Source organism: Staurois parvus, unplaced genomic scaffold (assembly GCF_062004578.1).
Source record: "Staurois parvus isolate SC_StPar_1 unplaced genomic scaffold, SC_StPar_1.0 ptg000031l, whole genome shotgun sequence".
Lineage (NCBI taxonomy): Eukaryota > Metazoa > Chordata > Amphibia > Anura > Ranidae > Staurois > Staurois parvus.
In genome coordinates, this window is record NW_028317827.1 from 9,170,248 (window position 1) to 9,190,295 (window position 20,048).

At 40.4% G+C, this 20,048-nt stretch overlaps 1 protein-coding gene across 1 annotated transcript in view; it reads left to right on the forward strand.

Moving 5' to 3' along the window:
* Positions 1 to 19,659, forward strand: part of PSMD14 (proteasome 26S subunit, non-ATPase 14) — a 133,805-nt gene extending 114,146 nt beyond the window's left edge. The window contains exons 8-11 of the mRNA XM_089659993.1: positions 8,120 to 8,194; positions 11,486 to 11,611; positions 16,393 to 16,455; positions 17,461 to 19,659. Of these exons, the coding sequence (XP_089516119.1) occupies positions 8,120 to 8,194; positions 11,486 to 11,611; positions 16,393 to 16,455; positions 17,461 to 17,559 (363 nt within the window). The 3' untranslated portion in view covers positions 17,560 to 19,659. The remainder of the gene's footprint in view (positions 1 to 8,119; positions 8,195 to 11,485; positions 11,612 to 16,392; positions 16,456 to 17,460) is intronic.
* Positions 19,660 to 20,048: the final 389 nt, after the last annotated feature.

The window sequence follows — 20,048 nt, forward strand, 5'->3', positions numbered from 1 at the left end:
TGTTGGTGTGCTGTGCCTTTTTTTCTCCACACATAGTGTTGTGTGTTCTTCCCAAACAACTCAATCTTGGTTTCATCTGCCCACAGTATATTTTGCCAGTAGTGCTGTGGAACATCCAGGTGCTCTTTTGCAAACCTCAAACGTGCTGCAATATTCTTTTTGGACAGCAATGGCTTCCTCCGTGGTGTCCTCCCATGTACTCCATTCTTGTTTAATGTTTTCCTTATTGTAGATGTGTCAACAAAAATGTTAGCATGTGCCAGAGATTTCTGTAGGTCTTTAGCTGACACTCTGGGATTCTTCTTTACCTCATGCAGCATTCTGCGCTGTGCTCTTGCAGTCATTTTACAGAACGACAACGCCTAGGGAGAGTAGCAACAGTGCTAAAATTTCTCCATTTGTAGACAGTCTGTCTTACCGTGGACACATGAACATCAAGGCTTTTGGAGATACTTTTGTAACTCTTTCCAGCTTCGTGCAAGTCAACAATTCTTGATCGTAGGTCTTCTGAGAGCTCTTTTCTGCGAGGCATGGTTCACATCAGACAGTGCTTCTTGAAACCAGTAAACCTAAAACAGGTGTGTGTTTAAGGGCAGGACAGCTGTCAGCAACACATCCAATATCATCACACTGATTGGAGTCAAGGTTGGCTCACTCCTGGCTCCAATTAGCTCTGGGAGAAGTCATTAAGCTAGGGCCTCACATACTTTTTCCTCCCTGCACTGTGAATGTTTACATGTTATGTGCAATTAAACCATGGCAACATCTAATGTTTGTGTAGTATTATGTTCAGCAGACTGTGTTCTTCTATTGTTGTGACTTAGATGACGTTCAGAGCACATTTTATGCCCAATTCATGCAAAACTCCACGTAATCCCAAGGGGTTCACATACTTTTTCTTGCAACTGTATACCAATTAGCCATAACTTCATGACCACCCATCTAATCTTGAGTAGGTCCCCCTTTTGCTGACAAAACAGTCCTGACCCATTGAGGCATAGATGCTGCTAGACCTCTGAAGGTATGTTGTGGTATTGACACCAAGCTGTCCGTAGCAGATCCTTTAAGTACTGTAAGTTGCGAGTTGGGGCCTTCATGGATTGGATATATTTTTCCAGCACATCCCACATATGCTCGATTGGATTGAGATCTGAAACATCTGGAGCCTAAATCAGTACCTCAAACTCATTAAGTTCCACAAGGCATTCTTGAACCATTTTTGCAGTGTGGCAGGACGCATTATCTTGCTGAAAGAGGCTACTGCCATCAGGGAATACTATTTCCATGAAGGGGTGTATTTGGTCAGCTAAAAATGTTTAGGTAGGTGGTACTTGTCAAGTAACATCTGCATGAATGGTAGAACCCAAGGTTTCCGAGGAGAACATTGCCCACAGCATCACACTGCCTCTGCCAGCTTCTTCCCATACTGCATGTTGGTGCCATCTCTTCCTCAGGTAAGCAACGCACATGCACCTGGTCATGTAAAAAAAATGGGATTGATAAGACCAGGCTACCTTCTTCCATTGCTCCGTGGTCCAGTTCTGATGCTCATGTTTCAATTGTAGGTGCTTTTGAGTGTGGACACAAGTCAGCATGGGCACCCTGACTGGTCTGCGGCTAGGCATCCCTATACACAACAAACTTTGGTGCTCAGCCTTGATTTTTTCAGCCTTCAACACATCTCTAGGGACAGCATGTTTACTTACTGCCTAATATATCCTACCCACTTTCAGATGGTATTGTAACAAGATAATCAATGATGTTCATCATTACCTGTCGGTGTCTGATCGGTGTCTATGCATTTATATAACATGCATAAATAGTAGGCTGTACTATGGGTTTCAGTTAACCTTTTATATTACTAGACATGGCTGTAGGAATCTAAAAATAGAGAAATCACAGCTGCAAATATACATTGTTGTGGATATTATTGTAGCTAGTTTAAAACGGGAATAAAGCCCCTTTCACACGAGCAGTATAATCAGGTCTGCCCATCAGTTTTTTAGGCTGAAGCTCCATGTTAGCCGGTGGGCAGCCTGATGTAAACAGACATGCATCTGTTTACATCCGACTATCTCCAAGTCTGTCCAAGTCTGGAAAAATAGCGGAAAAGATCTGTGTCCTTCAGTTTTCTCCGGATCTAAATGTGACGTATTGGAGGGAGTCCATTTTGATCCTGACTCCTATAGATCCAACGTGGGTCTGGAAAGCTGTGGTCAGAAATTAAAAAAAAAAAAATGAATGCACCAGTTCCCCAAATTTAGAAGACTTGCGTGGTTAGGGTTATGGTTTTGTCACAGTGACTAGTAATGATGTAGTTTATTCTATAAATGAGGTTATCACAGAAATAATAAATAATCCCTTTCTTCTGATATCTATTTACATGTATAAGTCCTCGCCTGTATCTTTTAGTGGCAGTTCTTCTACTGATATGATAGGCTAACCTTTAGCACACAACTAGTATACTTCTACAAATAGGTTGCGCTGTAAGTGAATAAATGAGTAAATAATAGTACTCAAATAAAAATAAAAAAAATCCCAACTTAACATGTAAAATAAAGTCCAAAAAATTCATGAAGGTTCTCCTGTGAGGAAAGTGTCCATCAACATTCAATTTCTTGTGAAGAGTATATCCACTACCAACATAACCAGCCTCTTACTGAATTCCTAGACCCCAAATTATAGGAAGTCTATTTGGCATGATGTTGTACGTATCGTGATAATGATTACAACCATGTAGATGTTCCAATACTTTGAACGCTTATTCCTTTTTCTTAGCCATAGGGAGCGCTCACATACAAAAGAAACCGCCCATAGTGCAATGCGCCAAAGATTTATTAATTAAAACCACAATAATTCTACTTGCAAACTCACATAATAAACTGCATGTAATAGACGCTCCTGGTGCCGGCCCCAGTCAGCTATGATGACATCAGCATGGACTCCTCTTACCCCAACATATGTTTCATCCAAAAGCACGTTGTCAAGAGGATCGGTCTTCTGACCAGGAGCATCTATCACATGCAGTTTTATTCTATGATTTTGAAAGTAGAATTATTGCGGTTTTAATTCATAAATCTTTGGTGTTGTTACACTATGGGGGGGTTTCTTTTGTATGCGAGGACTCCCTGTAGCAAAGAAAAAGGAATAAGCCGTTGCAGCATTGTAACATCTACACGGTTGTAATCATACTATTGGGATACATGACGCATCATGCCAAACAGACCTCCTATAATGTGGGGTCTAGGAATTTGGTAAGAGGCTGGTTATATTGGTGGTGGATACACTCTTTACAATGAATTGAATGTTGATGGACACCTTCCTCACGGAAGAATCTTCATAAATTTTTTGGACTTTCATTTACATGTTAGTATAATTTAAACATATGCTAGATGTTTTTTGAGTGCAGCTGTAAAATTGATTATTTATTTGATCACGAAGCACAGTGGAAAAAGTGTTCGTTTTTTTTGTTTTTTTTTACAAAATTAGTATAACTTATCTGACAACATTCTCTCATTGCTTTCTTACATTTTTTTTGTTTCCTGTTGTCACTGGCCCTTCTGCTGATTTGTGTTATTTATGCTAAAATTTAAAGTGGAACTTTACCCAATAGGGGTTGTTTGCCTCCCTCCCTCCTTTTTAACTATTGGAACTTTTTTGGTGGGGGGGGGGCAGGTACCTGGTTTTGACAATAGTCAAATAGTATGCAAATACAATACAAACAATTTTTCCCATTTGAGAACCACATTCCATTTAGAATTTAATTTACTTTTCCATCCCGATTCTTCAAATTTTCTTGTCTATGCGGTCAAAATGAATGCCAATTTGTCTCATTAACCATTCGAAAATCTACAAACCTTTCAAAAATAAACAATGTTGAATGAAATTCTACCTGTGTATGGCCTGCTGAAGAAGGGATTTTCCTCAGTTTGTAGTTTTCTTCTCACTTTTTGTTGTGTCTGCAGGAGTGAAAGGAAATCTCCCCAGTAGCACACAGGTTTTTTGCCATCTAACAAGGGTTTTAACTATTCCTTACTGTATGAAAAATGTAAAAAACAAATATTCATGCCTTGGGCCAAAATACTGGCCACTGTGCCTATTTTGAAGATACAAATTATTTGGATATTGTGCCTCCTTTGTTTCATTTTTTTTTTCTCTGCAAAATAGTGACAACCTAAACACTGTCACAGCAGCCCTTTACTTCTACTCACTTGACTAGTAATGCAAGCAGTTGCTGTTGGATTATCTTCAAAATTTGATCATTGAGGTGGAGGTGTAGCTTCCCCTGTGAAGCTGAAATTCTAGACCTGCTTTGTTGTAGTTGGACACACTGTCTTGGGACTTGTGGCTTCATCAGTCTTGTTTGTGGTTTGTCCTTACAGATATCACCAACACCAGTGGTGTCCCTTTTAATTTTTTTTTTTTTTTTTTTTAACAATCTTTATTCTTTTTTTTTTTTTTTTTGTGCTCTCTTCAAACCACAAATAAAACAGACATAGGCTGAAAGTCAAGCTGTGCTTTCTGTGAAATGTCAATACTACCTTACATTGGTTTTAATGAGCATGAAAATCTCTTGTGCTTTTTTTCTTTTTGTTAATTTCTTTTTTTGTTTATGACTGGGCTTGGACAAGTCCATACATGTAAGTTCCCAGAGAATTGAGCACTCTGGACCCTTTAGCCAACGTTTTTATGACCTTCAGCATAAACATCTCCTTCCTTCATTATTTCTTTAAATGGGTTAAGGACCTTTGCGCTTCAACCTGAGGGCCAACGCGTCCAACTCTGCCTCAGGTTTTTATTAATTGAACATAACAATCTGCCTCTGCCACATTCAAATAATTAGCTTCATTTCTTAGTTGTGCTAATTGTTGATTCTCATAGATGCCTATAGTTCTTTAATAGAACTGATATGAAGTCATTTGATCCATATTTTCTCTTTTATATTCTAGTGATTTTCTTATTACACAAAAAAAGGCATATTTGCTACATTGTGATGTCTGTGTGTGCAATTAATTAGGATTTGTTTTGCAGCAGATGTGTGCAGTTAATTAGGAATTGTTTTGGAGGCTAGGTTAAAGTGCCGCTCCACCTTGGAGTATAGCTTAGGTGTTAAATGCGGTGGAAATACTACACTGTTTTCATCAAACTAATTTCACCTATTTTTTTTCTCCCCCCCCCCCCCCCCATCTTTGGCTCACTTCCTCCCCCCATGTGTCTGCTTTTAGCTGTAAAACTACAAATTTCCTTTAGAGGTTTTACATTCATTTATGCTTAAAACAAACTTGTGCACAGTGCTCCGCTCTGTTAGTTTGTTACAAGCACTACCCCATTGAACAGCAGTCCTTAACATATCTTTAAAATTAAAACGTGAAAAAGGGCGCCAACCTGACATCTATAATAGTCAAGAGAAGCTGCCCCTTTTTAGTGCGAATATCCACTATATATAAAACCAAAATTAAAAGAAGGCTCTACTCCTAAAATAAGTGATACCAATGACCTTTTAAATAAGTAATTACCAAAAGAACTGTGAAAAATAAAGCCTATTAGTCACCGGTCACAGCACTGCGATTTAAAATCACACGATTTGTGTGCGATTTCAGAAGACTTTATTGGTACTTGTGAAGATTTTCAACAATTTCTTGCAAATTGAATGTGATTTCCATTATATTCTATGTATGTAAAATTGCAACAAAACTGCAGAAAAAGTAATGCAAGAACTACTTTAGAAACCCCGCTGCAGGAAATCACACATTAAGACACTGATAGTCACATGTTTTGTTGCGATTTCAGGTGCGATTTTCACAAATCGCACCTGAAATTACACCGGTGTGACCAGGCACTTATCTAATTCAAATCAAAAAATGCCCATAATCATTAAGTATCCATACAGTGACTCCACAATGAAACCATGCACCATGTTCCCAAACCAATGGTAAGTGTTTGTTCTAATGGGCAGATCTTGCGATTCACCACATGGGTGGAAGATTAACAACTTACCAGATCCTTATAATCAATGAGCCTATCACACTTCTCAATTGCAACCATCACTAAGAGAGAGGAAATGAAGCGGGTAACATTACAGTCTTCTCATGAATACAAAAAAATGATGTAGCGCTCATATACAAACAGATGATATATAATATGGTGACCACACAGTGAAAAGCACACACGTCACAGGTCCTATGTGGACCGTATATGGTGAATGGTCTAGACAAGGGGGTGACCCCCAATCCACATGGGGGTAATAAACCTGTGACCCCCTAGTCCCCAATAAGGGACATAGACTAATAATAGGTGAATTCCTAGACTGGGATCAAATGCTTCAGTGTAAGTGAAAAGCAGCACTGCAAATCAATCAAGACAGTCCAGTGATCTGTGTCGCATTCCTTCTGGTCATGCAAATACGGAGGAATGTGTGTAAACCAACACACCCTGGATGTGATCCAATTATGGCTGTAATAGCCTCTCACCTGCACCCAGCGACCCTGCAGGGCTACAGAGCTATAATAATATCACCACTTGGTCCCCTCAGCAAACAGCACTCCTCATGGACTGGTAGCTTGAAAGGACTCCCCAGCAAACAATATCCACCTTTCCAAGATATCCTTATGGACCAGTGAGTAGGATGGATCATAGCTCAAATACCCATGAAACAAGAGAAGAACACATTCTCCATAGTGTAATCCGCTTTAATAGCTTAGAGAAGTAAGTCAAAATGCAAACTCACATAAACAACTGATAATAAGGCATTCCCCCTTATGCTGGGTGTAAGCATAGGAAAAAGGTGTTCCAAGATGGCGTCACGCTGGAAGTGCATCACCACGCTGAGCCGTCGACGTGTTGCGTCACGTGACTTTGTGACTTCATCAGGACTCATGAATATTTTCTCTTAGATGGGACATGACAGCACATACACTCAAAAAGAAATGAACTTCTATGATGTAGTATGTTTTATTTCTTTAGAAAGGAGAAATCAATAAAAGCCATTGCACTCACATTAGATAGTGCCTGACCAGCACTGTCACAAAAGCGTAGGGTAGGATCAAACATTAAGTATCGCTGTTAGCAGTTTCTGAGTCGGCGTGCGTTTCACAGACCGGAACCAACTCGCTGGAAGTGACGTAGACAGGAACTGGAAATGACAACAGCCAGGCCTCAAGGCATTTACGGAATCGCGTCATCGGGAAGCTCCCATCCTTTGCAATCTCTTTTTTATGATATAAATGAGTTATAAACCTAGAGCCATGTCAATGGGGTGACCTCAAGACAGTCCCTATTTGCACTGCAATTTCAAAGTCTAGTTTTCCTATTGCCGTGTCATAGTGAAAGACTTCTCTTTTCCTTCATAGATAAGCAAATATCCCTTATTAGTAAGATTTCTGTGTCCAAAAGTTAGCATTTTACTGTCATGTTTGCAGGATGAAACATTTGGTTATATTGGGCAGTTTAAGGGTTCATAGTCATGATGGTCCATTTGGTCACATGGCTTGATGTTAGTAAGTTGTACTGCAAGCTATATTGTATAGTAATAATCCATAAATGTAAGTTAAAAACCATTAGACAATAACTATGTCAGTCGTTTTGTTATCTTGGAGATATAACTCTATAAGACTGGTGTTCCGTAAAGTGTTACTAAACTCATGACCCTGCATTCGCTATATCTGGTCTCCCACAGTACACAGACCCTCTACCTGCACAGTACTGATTGGCCCTGTGCTAATCATGTGCACTCATCCAAGAAAAAAAAACTCTCTAGCAATACACACCAAATTGAGCATGTGCAGCTTGCCCCCAAGGCTCTATTCTATCAGCAGATGGATTGGGGACTGTGGAAGAAGGGGAGGATCAGAGAAGACAGGATCAAACGTCCTTTTTACACAATGCAGGGTTTTAACTCCTCCACAGTGAGTATAACAAGCATTCTCTACTGCATATACAGACTTTTGTGGGTTTAGTAACACTTTAACACTTAAAGATGCCCAATGATGTAGAATAATATAAATGAGATACAAATTAAGTTACTAGAATTTGCATTAGATAACCCACCTGTTCTGTGTGCATAGAGTACACTTGTGATTCTTTGATGTTTTAATGATTTGCTTGTGGTTTTTTTTTTCAGGCATTAATTCATGGCCTTAACAGACATTATTACTCTATAACAATCAACTACAGAAAGAATGAACTGGAACAGAAAGTAAGCTTTCCCTCCTAGATGTTCCCTTTGTGTCCGCTGTCTGTATTCCTCGTGTATTGAAACTCTTCTTATTTCTGGTGTTTTTTTTTTTTTTTTTTTAAATGCAGGAAGCTTTGTTGCTTGTGATGCTGTGATTAGGCAGGGCTTATATCTTTTGAACTGCAAAAATGACTGACGGGTTTGCGCTAAAGACCATCTGTGGGTTCTAAATTTAATTAATTTTTAGATTCCCCAACCTCTGTTAATAAAAACCCAACTTTTAGTACAATATTTGCCTTTTTCCTGGCGTTGTTCCCCCTGCAGTCTAATAGCTGCTGCAGTACCTCCTGGTTGAATGGTATAAAACCTAACCCAACCTGGAAGTTGGCACAGAGGCTGTCATGGTTCCATCCCTGTTATTTCTGTGGACAACAGATTGTGTAGCCAGTCTGCCAGTGCTTGTGGTACATACACATCACTGCTATGTGACCTGTATGCCGCTGTACTTTGCCCACAGGGTGCCACTAGATTGTGAATGGGGAGGGAAATTGGAAGTATGTGAGTGTCATTAAGAAAAAGATTTAGGATAAGTAGAGGGGATTTTTATTTAACCTCTTCCTGTCTGGACTATGCCAATAAACGGCCGGACGGGAGCGCTGCCGATGCGGGTGGACGTTTCTAAACATCCCCCCGCATCTGTTGCCTGTGCGCGCTCCCTGGGAGCGCTTGGCACCGCGATTGATGCCTGATGTGTCCGGAGGACACAGCAGAACACAGATCGCTGTACGGGACCTCTGTGTGAGGTCCTGATTCATGTGATCACTGATTGGCCAATCAGTGATCACGTGAATAGTAGTAAACAAGTTGTCACTTCCTGACATCATTGCTTACTACATATGAAATCTGTGAATGATCACAGAGGTCACATGGTACAAGGCTATTCACAACAGCCTTGTACCATGTGCAGGAATGCAGACAGAGAGGAGAAAAGATTGCTTTTACAGCCTTTATGGGTGTAAAACCAATCCGTGTATAAAAAGAAAAAAAAATCTTCATCACCCCCCACAGGTAGTACAGTGTCACTATGGTGCAGGGGCAGACTGACAACTCCTGGGGCCCCCGGGCAATAGGGGATCATGGGGCCCCTGTGTCCTTGCCCAAACTCAAAAAAGACTATGAAAAAGGTACCAGGGGCATCTCATGGGGCCCCCTACTGACTCTGGGCCATCGGGCAGTGCCCGAGTTCTCTAATGGTCAGTCCGCCCCTGCTATGGTGACACTGTACTGCTAGGGTGAAAGTATGTAAAAAAAAACAACATTAATAATATAAAAAATCTGTATAATAATTTATGGTTACAAACTTATTTGGGTTTTTTTTTTCTAAAAAGATAGATGAATACATTTTGGCCAATATTTATGAAGAAAGATTATTTGCAACATTTTTTAAGAAAAACATCTTTTTTTTCTAAATTTGTGGACTTTTTCATTTATATATAAAAAAATAAAAATACAAAATCCCAGATATGAATAAATACCACCAAAATAAAGTTTTATCTGTCTCAAAAAAATGCAAAACAATTCATATGGGTACAGTGTTGCATGAGCGCTCAATTGTCATTCAAAGTGTGATAGTGCTGAAAGCTGAATAATTGGCCTGTATCTAAAGGAAGTGAAAGTGTCCGGACTTGAAGTGGTTAAAAAAAAAAGTCTATCCGTGGAGCTACAGAAAAATGTATTTGGTGTGTTTAAAAAATGTTGGCTTTGGGCTTAAAATAAATGATTTTCCTCAGCTTGGTCTGGTTAAATTAGTTTTATCTGTGAAAGAAGAGTTTGCATGGCTCCCCTTTAGAGCACTTGTTTTCTAAACAGTCATATAAATACCATGGCAGCAGCTGAGGGGTGAAATCAGGCTTGCGGTATTAGTTCCTCTGCTGTATGTTGATGGGTAGAAGGCAGGGGTTCATAGATGGGCCTATAGGTTGGAACCAGATCAGAGTGGGCACTTTACTATATTCCAGATAGTAGGGTAATGGAGTCTGCATTTTATAGCCCTCTTCATGCCATGCAGGCATATCACAGAGTTGGGTCCATCAGGAGAGTATGTGCAACATGTATGGCAGATGGCATTTTCTGCTGAATGGAGTCACACTGTAAGAAATAAAAACATTTAAAGGATATGTTGACCTTTAGTAATGTTACACCCATATTTGGGGTGTAACATGGTACTATGTAGCCTCCGCAACCCCCGGAGTCCCCGTTGTGACGACAGGCCAGGGGTTTTCTCCCCACACCTCCTGTCAATTTTTTTTTTTTTTTTGAAGTGTTGGTGCAGGGCTCTGCCCACCCGGCTGCGTCACTCATTTACAGAGCTCTGTGAATGGGAGAACTACAACTACCATCAGCCATTGCGGCTCATGGCTTGTATTTCTCAATTAACTACCAGGGCACTGATGAGCACTCTGTGTAGTTCAATGATCCTTCCTGTCATTCAGTAACTGCCTGCCCATATGAGGTACAGGCAGACAGCTACACTGACAGTCTGCAGGAGCCTGAGATTTCACTTGTGATCTGTTGATTGCAAATACAATGCTTTACTGGCTCCTAATTAAAAAAAAAATAATTCACATTTTTTTTACCTGCAAAAAGATGTACGTTTATTATTTTATTAAAAATGGGAACTTATCCTTTAGGGCCGGGTCACACTATAGAAATACAGTCCAGATGCGTTCCGAATGTGTTTCCGCATGCATGTTTTTGACATGTTCCGGTCTGGTTTTTTTATGCATTCCTGTTCACTTTGTCCCTTCTCTTTCTTCAATTTAAATAGGGGCATGTGCGTTACAGTGCATTTTTGGTGCGTTCCGATGCATTTTTGATGCGTTTTACCTCATTCCAGTACAGTTCTGTGCAGAAAAAATGCAGCATGTTCAATTTTTTTTTCTGCAACCTGAATGCACTGGAACTGCAAGCACTGATGTAACTGTGACATTGACAACCATATAACCTACTTTCTGTGTGATTTGGATGCAGAGAAAAAGCAACTGAAACACATGTAGTGTGACCTGGCCATTAATGTTTAGTGTGCTGGAAGTCTGGGCTGTCTGCTGTGCCAGCCGTTATTTCCTGTTTGCCCAACACTTCACCACTGATAATCTCCCCCAGTTTTGCAGTTTGTCATCTTCTGATGATACTTTTTTCTAGTAAGTTATTCGATATTAGGATACCTGGGACTTTATTAAACTAACCTATGTTGTTTTCTAGAAAATTAGTATTTGATTCATGTGTGTGTGATTCACTATTTCCATATTGCAGATGCTGTTGAATTTACACAAGAAGAGTTGGATGGAGGGTCTGACACTTCAAGATTACAGTGAGCATTGTAAACTCAATGAGACTGTGGTGAAAGAAATGTTGGAGCTGGCAAAGAACTACAACAAGGTGACTAAGCCACAGTATACAGTGCTGCTTTCTATGTCATATATTTATATACTGTACACTCATACTATATGTCTGCCTTATATATCCCTAGAGTTAGATGACAGGATATCTTTTCAAATGCTTTTATGGCATTTTATGATTCATTTTCAAACTCCATTACATTTTATCTAGAGAAGTGGTTGAGCGATTTTTTTTCTCAATAATTTTCAGATTGCTGGAGTTTCTTCAGATGCCCCAAAAAAAAAAAACGTTAACAGGATTCTTGGCTTCAGACCCATTTAGCTATAGAGTGTTGTTAGGCTGTTTAGAGCAACCCTATTTCTACTTGCTGTGACCTGATAGGAAGCTTCATGAAGCACAGATAATAGTGTTCGGGTGACCCACTAGAAAGGGTGCTGGTGTGAATATGCTTATCAAGAATGCATGACAAATCATCCTTGGAAGGATTGCTGCACTCTGACAGCTCTGGGTGAATTACTGTAAATGTGAAGAGTGACCTCAGCCCCAGCTCCTCCTGATGGCCTCGTCTGCTGATGCGTTTCGCTCCGCCCCCAGGGCTTAATCAGTAGAAGACTAAGCCCCGTGAGTGGGGCAAAACGCGTTGAGGGAGTTGGGCATTGCCATCAGGAGGAGCTGGGACTGAGGCCGTTCTTCACATTTAACACACCCAGATCTGTCGGTGTGCATCGATTCTTCCGAGATCCTTGTTTCTACAGTACGTTAAAAAAAAATCTGGAGCATGTACAAGAAAACGAACCTGTCTAGGCAGCGATTCCAAACTTTTCTTTTGTGATGATTTACAGCTACCACTGGTAATCCAGTGCTTCAGAGTGTGGCAGATGCTACATATTCTCTTGCAATCTGTAGTTCCACACACCGGCCACTACATCACTACCGGACACAGTAGCTGATAGAACTATAGCAATGTGGCACACTGGAAAGTGATGTTCCCCTCTTCCATTAATTGCAAAGCAAAGCTGATATGTATACCACAGCCAACACATTCAACCTCAGATCAATTAAGGAGGAAACTCGCATAAATACAGGAGCAGCAAAAATCTTTGTACACAAGGACCTAGATGATTTCAAACCCAATTTCCTATGCATATAAAATTGTGAGAGGTTGATAAAAAATAATATAACCAGCCACTGCTGGTTACAGCTTTCCATCAATTAAAAAAACTTCTTTCGCTTTTTGATTTTCCTACCTTTGTTCAAGGGAGGTATAAAGTCCTGGCTGGCTTAATACAAGTGAATCTGTCATCTGAGAGAGCCATCTCATGCTGCCACTGTTGTGGTGACATTGCTGCCAATGAGCTGAATTCCTTCAGTCTACTAGCCCTAGCAACAGCATGTGTTCTTTTACTTATAATCTGGTCTCATTTTCATAGAGCTTTGCCTAGACTGTAGTCAGTTTCTCATCATCCCACTAATGTTTGTCAGTGACTTTTTTTCCCCAGAAGCAGTAGAGGAGTAAACAGCAGAGGAGAAGCAGTAGAGGAGTAAATCATTCACATCATGGGTCCCTCCCCCCAGAGGTTGCTATGATGTTCCTTGATTTGTGGTAAATTGCCCCCTCATTTGATGGTGCCTATATCGTTCAGAGGTCATCGCCACTTGGTTATCAGCAGCATGGCAACAATGATCTTTTTTGCTGCCAATAAGGGTTGCATTCTGACCACCACTGTAATGGGGGCATTCTTCTTACAGACCATCATGTAATGTGCATTTTTCACACTGACTCCCAGTTAATTTGTTTTTACGGGTTTCCCTGAAACCTGAAAATGATTTCAAGTTTACCTCTGGGTTTAGAAGGCTATCCTTCTCTAATCTGTCCTTGTCCCACCAGCAATTCATGTATTTGTAACTTGGAAGTGCAATTCAGTTACCAGGAACTACGCTGTACAAACAAGTGATTTCTTTACCCTCTATAATATTCCTGGTAATGGTAGCTACTGCTGGGGTGCAGAAGATCTAAGGAAGGACAAGATCTCTTCTTAGTTTAAGAAAAAAATATATCAGTACTCCACTGCAATACGTGCACCTTTCCCAGTGTTTCACCCCTTTAAAAACTCTTCTAAAAGTGCAGAAAAAAAGCCTGTTGACCCTGCCAGAAAATTTCCTGTAGTTCCCAGGCTTACAGTGCTGCTTCTACTGCACCTATGGCTATGCTTCTATAGATCACAAGAGGGCAGTTTGTTCTGCACTCCCATGTTAATCTGACTGGGCTAAAGCTGCTCCCGGGTCAAGAAAGAACCTTACTTTAAAGTTGGGATCCACTCGAATGCCTAGACCAGGAGCTGGCTCAACCTTTCAGCGAGCCATTGAGAGCCTAAGCCAGCTGCTCCCACAGTCCAGTGCTCCAGTGAACTCTGAAGGGCAGAGCAGAGAGCTGGTGACTGACAGAGGACCAAGAGATGAGCGATCAGCAGTGTTTGATACCTCAGTTCTTGGTCTTAGAGGCGGTGGGGGACTGCTGCAGCTGGGATCAGTGCTTAAGCCATGTAGGTGAGTATGCTTATTGGCCTAAATTAACCCATGACCTTTAACCTCATCAATCTGACACAGGGATCAAACTGTCATTTTATTTATCAATTTGTTCACTTTTAATATGCTTACTCCAGATTGGCTTTATTAGCATTCTTTAGTGTTCCATTGGTTAAAAATGCAAAGATGTTTTTCTGGTTAGCTCATTACAAAATCCCATTTACATATATCAGAGTGAAATTCATGTCGCCATACAGTGGAAACTGATTAGTAATGGAGCCTCTGGCATGTGTTGTCATTTCAGTTTTTTTATATTTCTGCTGCCAGTGAGGGAGTGTGGGTGTCAGGCATTACATTGCCAATATGTTTGGTTTGAATGACTTTGGGGTCAGAGTATATTCATTAACAATTTGCTGGCATCTTGTTTGGATGTCATGTTAGGGGGATCACGAATAATGTTTTACCCAACCCCTCCCCCCCCATCACAACACAAACAAAGCCTAAATATAGATAGGTGCACATTGCAGGAAGAGTTTGCCAGTGTTACCACCTTTAAGGATATAATCAGTATACTTTAAAAATACTTATTGACTAATTTGATTCTTAAAAATTGGGAATTTTTAATGAAAGCAGCCTTTGGAATTTCTGTGAAGGCAGTGACCATTTGCATGTTGAATGTTTGTTTATGTCAGTGTGTACCATGAATGTTTTGTAAATAATTTTCATTTATTCCATAGACACTTTGTTATATTGGCATTAAACAATCTTTTGTAGACTGTACAGAGTGTAACTAGTGTTTTGCTGTACTGCAGTGTAGATTAGTGCTGCAATGACAAGTAGCTACTGGCTTTGATGCATCCGAGTTAATGAGTAAAATGTTGGATGGTGGTGCTGATGCTACAGACTATAAATAGATGGAACGGACCAGTGTTAGCAGCACTATGTGGTCTCCGCAGCGCATCCAATTAGCATATGATTATGGCTGACTTTCTGGTGTTCCAATCAGTGATCATGTACCTGAGATTCAGATTTCAGACTATCTTGTCTACTCATCAGTAGACTTCAAAGAAGAATTTGCAGAATGCAATAAGCCATGGCAACCAGTTAGAATGTATGTTCTGCTATTCTAACTTAAAGTGATATTAAAGGCTGTTTTTGCTTTTTTTTTTTTTCTTTTAACTAACAAACATGTCATATTTACCTGCTCTTTGCAGTGGTTTTGAACAGAGCAGCCCCAATCCTCTTCTCCTCAGGTACCCCGCTCTCCCTTAGTGCCCCCAAGCAGCTTGCTATGGGGAAACCCAAGCAGGCTTGTTCCCTAGCCACTGCTCTTTGTGCCTTTTAACACATGGAGCGCTGCTAAGCCCTGCCCCCACTCGCTCCTCATTGGCTGTTTTTGACAGTAGCGGGAGCCTATGGCTGCCGTTGCTGTGTCAGCCAGTGAGGAGAGAGACCCAGGAGAGCCAAGGCTCTCGTGCACATCATTGGATGAAGATGGGGCTCGGGTAATTTTAGGGGGGTCTGGGTGCACTGCTGCACACACAAGGTTTTTGTACCTTCATACATAGAATGCATGCAGGTAACAAAACCTTGAGCCTTTGCAACCTCCTTAAGTGAAATCTGATTGGGTTCCTGACTTTTGCATATGTGTGTATATGTATGTATGTGTGTGTGTGTGTGTGTGTATATATATATATATATATATATATATATATATATGTATATGTATGTATGTATATATATATATATTATTTTTTTATTATTTATTGGTCTTTTGAAATTGAGTCTCTGCAAGGGGAAAATACTTTGGAGTAAATGTGCTCTTTACATGGAGCACTGACTTCTGGGTATATGTGCTTTCTACATGGAACAGTGACTTCTGGGTATATGTCCTCTCTACGTGGAGCACTGACTTCTGGGTATATGTGCTCTCTACATGGAGCAGTGACTTCTGGGTATATGTGCTCTCTACATGGAACAATGACTTCTGGGTATATGTGCTCTCTACATGGAGCACTGACTTCACGGTATACTGTATGTGCTCTCTACATGGAGCAGTAACTTGATGGTAAATGTGCTTTGTACATGGGCAGAGAGTTTTGGGTACATGTAAGCAGATTAGGCCAAAACTATACCTCTGTGCATAAATTACCTTTATCCTGATTTTTTACCTAGTAGTTTTCTGTCTGGAGCAGCTTATATTAATGTGTATCCCCGGGAGTCTTGTTTGCATTGTTTCTTCTCTTATTTAATATCAAACTGCTAATGGATTTTTTTTTCTTCTATGCACACAGGCTGTAGAGGAAGAAGATAAGATGACCCCTGAGCAGCTTGCTATAAAGAATGTTGGGAAACAGGTAATGTGGCCTGATACGGTTGACCCGGAACTGTCTGTCTTGTTGGTCATTGCTGTTGCCCAACTATTATAAAAATCATTTATAAAGTGAAGCTGTTTTTCTGATTCCCGAGCTATAAAATCTCATTTATTTTTCTAGCTGTCATGCTGATCCAGAGGTTTCAGTACTTACACTGACAATTAATATGGTGTCATTTCATTAGTAAGCTTTCTTTTTGTTTGTATTCTCACATCCTTCTTTTAAAAAAAAACAAAAAAAAAAACAAAAATATGACTGCTAATTTGATCCTACAGTCATTGCTTACCGAGTCTCTATGGTTGATGACTTAAAGTGGGCTAAACTCTGCTGTCAGCTGATGTCACAGCGTCAGTCCAAGCTCAGCATGGATCCCGTCAATAATGTCCAGATGCCTGATTAGCAGCTGGCTCTGCCTTTCAGTGCACCTCAGAGAGCCTGAGCCAACTGAGCCTGGCGCTACAGTGAGTGCTGGAGGGGCAAAACAGACAACTGTCAGTCACCGTTCTGTTCTCAGAGCGGATGTGAGAACTACGTGAATCCAGAAGTCTTTGGTCACTCAGTTCTCGGCGTAGAGCTGGTGAGGACAGCTGCAGCATCGGATTGATGCTGCAACCATCTATGTTAGTATGTATGTTTATTATTTTATATTCCCGTACTTCTCTTTTAATTCTAATCTTGCATATTTGTTCCAAGTCAGTGACTCACTAGGTGGAGACGGCAGGATCAGGATGAGAGCCCTTGGGGCTTGTACTTCTTTAAAACCAGTCTGCAATGGCCATTCCTGGATTGCGGTCCATATAGCCCCTTTACAGTGTTGTATAGTTTAAAAATAAAATTGTTTTAAATGATGTATCTTCATCACTTGTGATAATGCAGATCTCCTAAGTACAAGTAGCTATCACAGTTACAAGAAAACAATCCATATGTACTCTTTACTTCTAATAATGTTTTCATGTATAATTTCTTCCCTTATCTCACTCTCCATAGGATCCCAAGCGTCACTTGGAGGAACACGTGGATGTTCTGATGACCTCTAATATTGTCCAGTGTTTAGCAGCCATGTTGGATACAGTTGTATTTAAATAGCGGGTGAATTTTCGGTTGTGTGTGTTTGTTGGTATATGACCAGAATATGTATGGAAGCAACAGACAATATTCTGGACTGTTTTATTTTTCACAATACTCTGTATACAAATTGCAATATGCTTCAATTCATATGTTTTCTTTTTTTTTTAAATACCGAAATATTAAAATATATGTGTTTTGGGGAAATCCTATTCATGAGATAAAAAAAGAACTTTTGCTGTAATAAATATTACTGCTGTCATTGGAGTGTGTATCAGCTGTCCCATAACAACCTGTCTTGTCCATTCATTGTCCGATCCTACCTAGAGAAATGATAGCCTGGAGCTCGCTGCTGTGGGCAACACACTTTAGTTTCAGTTACTTTTCTACACAAAACCCACTGGGGGGGGGGGGGGTGTTAAATGTCCAGATCTGTAGCAAACGTGAAGAGGATACCTCCAACATCCAATCAAGTTTAGGATGACATGAGGACACCGGTACTGCAGCAGGAAGCTAATACACTCTCAGTTAGTCCAGTTTTTGTAACTCAGCCCTGTTTTGTAAGTCGGATTGGTTCTAGTTTATTGAAATGTCTGAGGGAAGGGCTGTCTGAGACTGTGATATATATGCCACAACAGCCAATCAGATTTAAACCAGAGAGAGAGAAGCGGGTTTATGTAAAAGATGTAATAAATGTACCTTGTTCAGGAGAACATCACAAAATAGTGTTAAAGTGATTGTAAACTATTCCTATACACAGTGAAGTGACTGTCTTCAGGTGATATACAAAGGAGGTGAAACAAATCCTCCTACTTGAGTTGTGCCCATTTATGGGGGCGGAGAGGTGAAATCACACACCACAGAGCTTGGTGGGGAGAGCTGCTCCCTCCATCACATAGCACACTGTAGTGGAGCTGAGGCTGTCAATCACAGGCTAGGTGCTGGAGTTCTCTCTTCCCCCCCCCCCCCCCACACTTTTTTTTTTCTTTTTTTCCCTCTTGGTGTCAGGAAAACTTGTCAGAAGTGATTATTGCTGATAGCAGTGGAATGAAGCAGCAGGCAGAAATGCCACTTGGTGCTCTTAATTGAGACATGCACACACCATATGATATGGATATGTTTTGTTTATTATTTCATGTCTGAAGTTTACAACCACTTTAACGAAAAAGAGGCTTTTAGTGGGGAACAATTTTATTAGGCATATAACAGATTTCCCCTCAAAATCCTGCAGAAGAAAAACTACCAACTGCCATTTTGTTGCTTACTGTTGGTAACAACAGGAAGCTCATACATTCCCCATTGACCATAATATTGCAACTTTTAGTGACTAGACATTGCTGACAGTTTACAGCAAGGATATTTTGAGGATCAGAAGTTCCTGGAATTTCCATCAGAGATTGATCATTTGTATACAAGCAGTCACTGACCATTCCCTTTTCTTTGAAAATAAAGGCACAAACCATTTAAAGCAAACACCACAGCTATTCATCAAGTGGGTCAAGCTGAAAGATTGCTGTGATTCCTTCACCACAGGCTAATCTTCATTCTTTGCAGAATATATTCCCATGCATGGCCCTCTTTAGTTGTAATTAAAACAAAAACAAAATGCTGAGATGCCCCAGATGGGGGCTTCCATTCAGAGTCACATTAGAGTTCTGGGGCAGAGAAAATGAACCTTTCCAGCTTCACTTAACTTTTGTTTCTTCGGAGTTGGAGCATTGTGGCTTCAAGTCAGTTTTATCGCACAGATGTGTTGCTCTTTGACAGGTTCCCTTTGCATATTGCATATCCTCAGGCAGTGACGGAGTTAAAACTTGTTCTCCAAAACACACTAACTGCAGTTGTGTGAACTGGACTACAGGTGATTCAAAGACATCCAATAACACAAGCCACTACTTTAAATGGGGGACATCTGGCACTGAGCGACTTGGGAGCAGCACAGTAACACCTTTCAGTCTCTGTTGTCCAATTACTTCTGTCCCTATATATCATAGACTACAGACAGCAAAGTAGTTTGAGCGTAAATCAGGAAAAATATATTATGTCCATTTGATGCTTAAAAGGAAAAATCATATTGCAAGTTTTTCTGTTGCTCCATAATAAAATACATTTACACTTTTACTGCATTTGTCTCTTATTCTGAGTGTGTATTTAAGAAGGGGGTGTCAGTTTATAAGGGGTTAAAGTAAAATGCCACCTTTTCACCACAGACCCACAGAATCATGACTGCTTCCCACATATTGAGCTTAGATATACACTATATTGCCAAAAGTATTGGAACACATGCCTTTACACTTTAATAGCATCCCAGTCTCAGTCCGTAGGGTTCAATATTGAGTTGGCCCACCCTTTGCAGCTATAACAGCCTCGACTCTTTTGGGAAGACCATCCACAAGGTTTAGGAGTGTGTCTATGGGAATGTTTGACCATTCTTCCAGAAGCGCATTTGTGAGGTCAGGCACTGATGTCAGACAAGAAGACCTGGATCGCATTCTCCGCGCTAATTCATT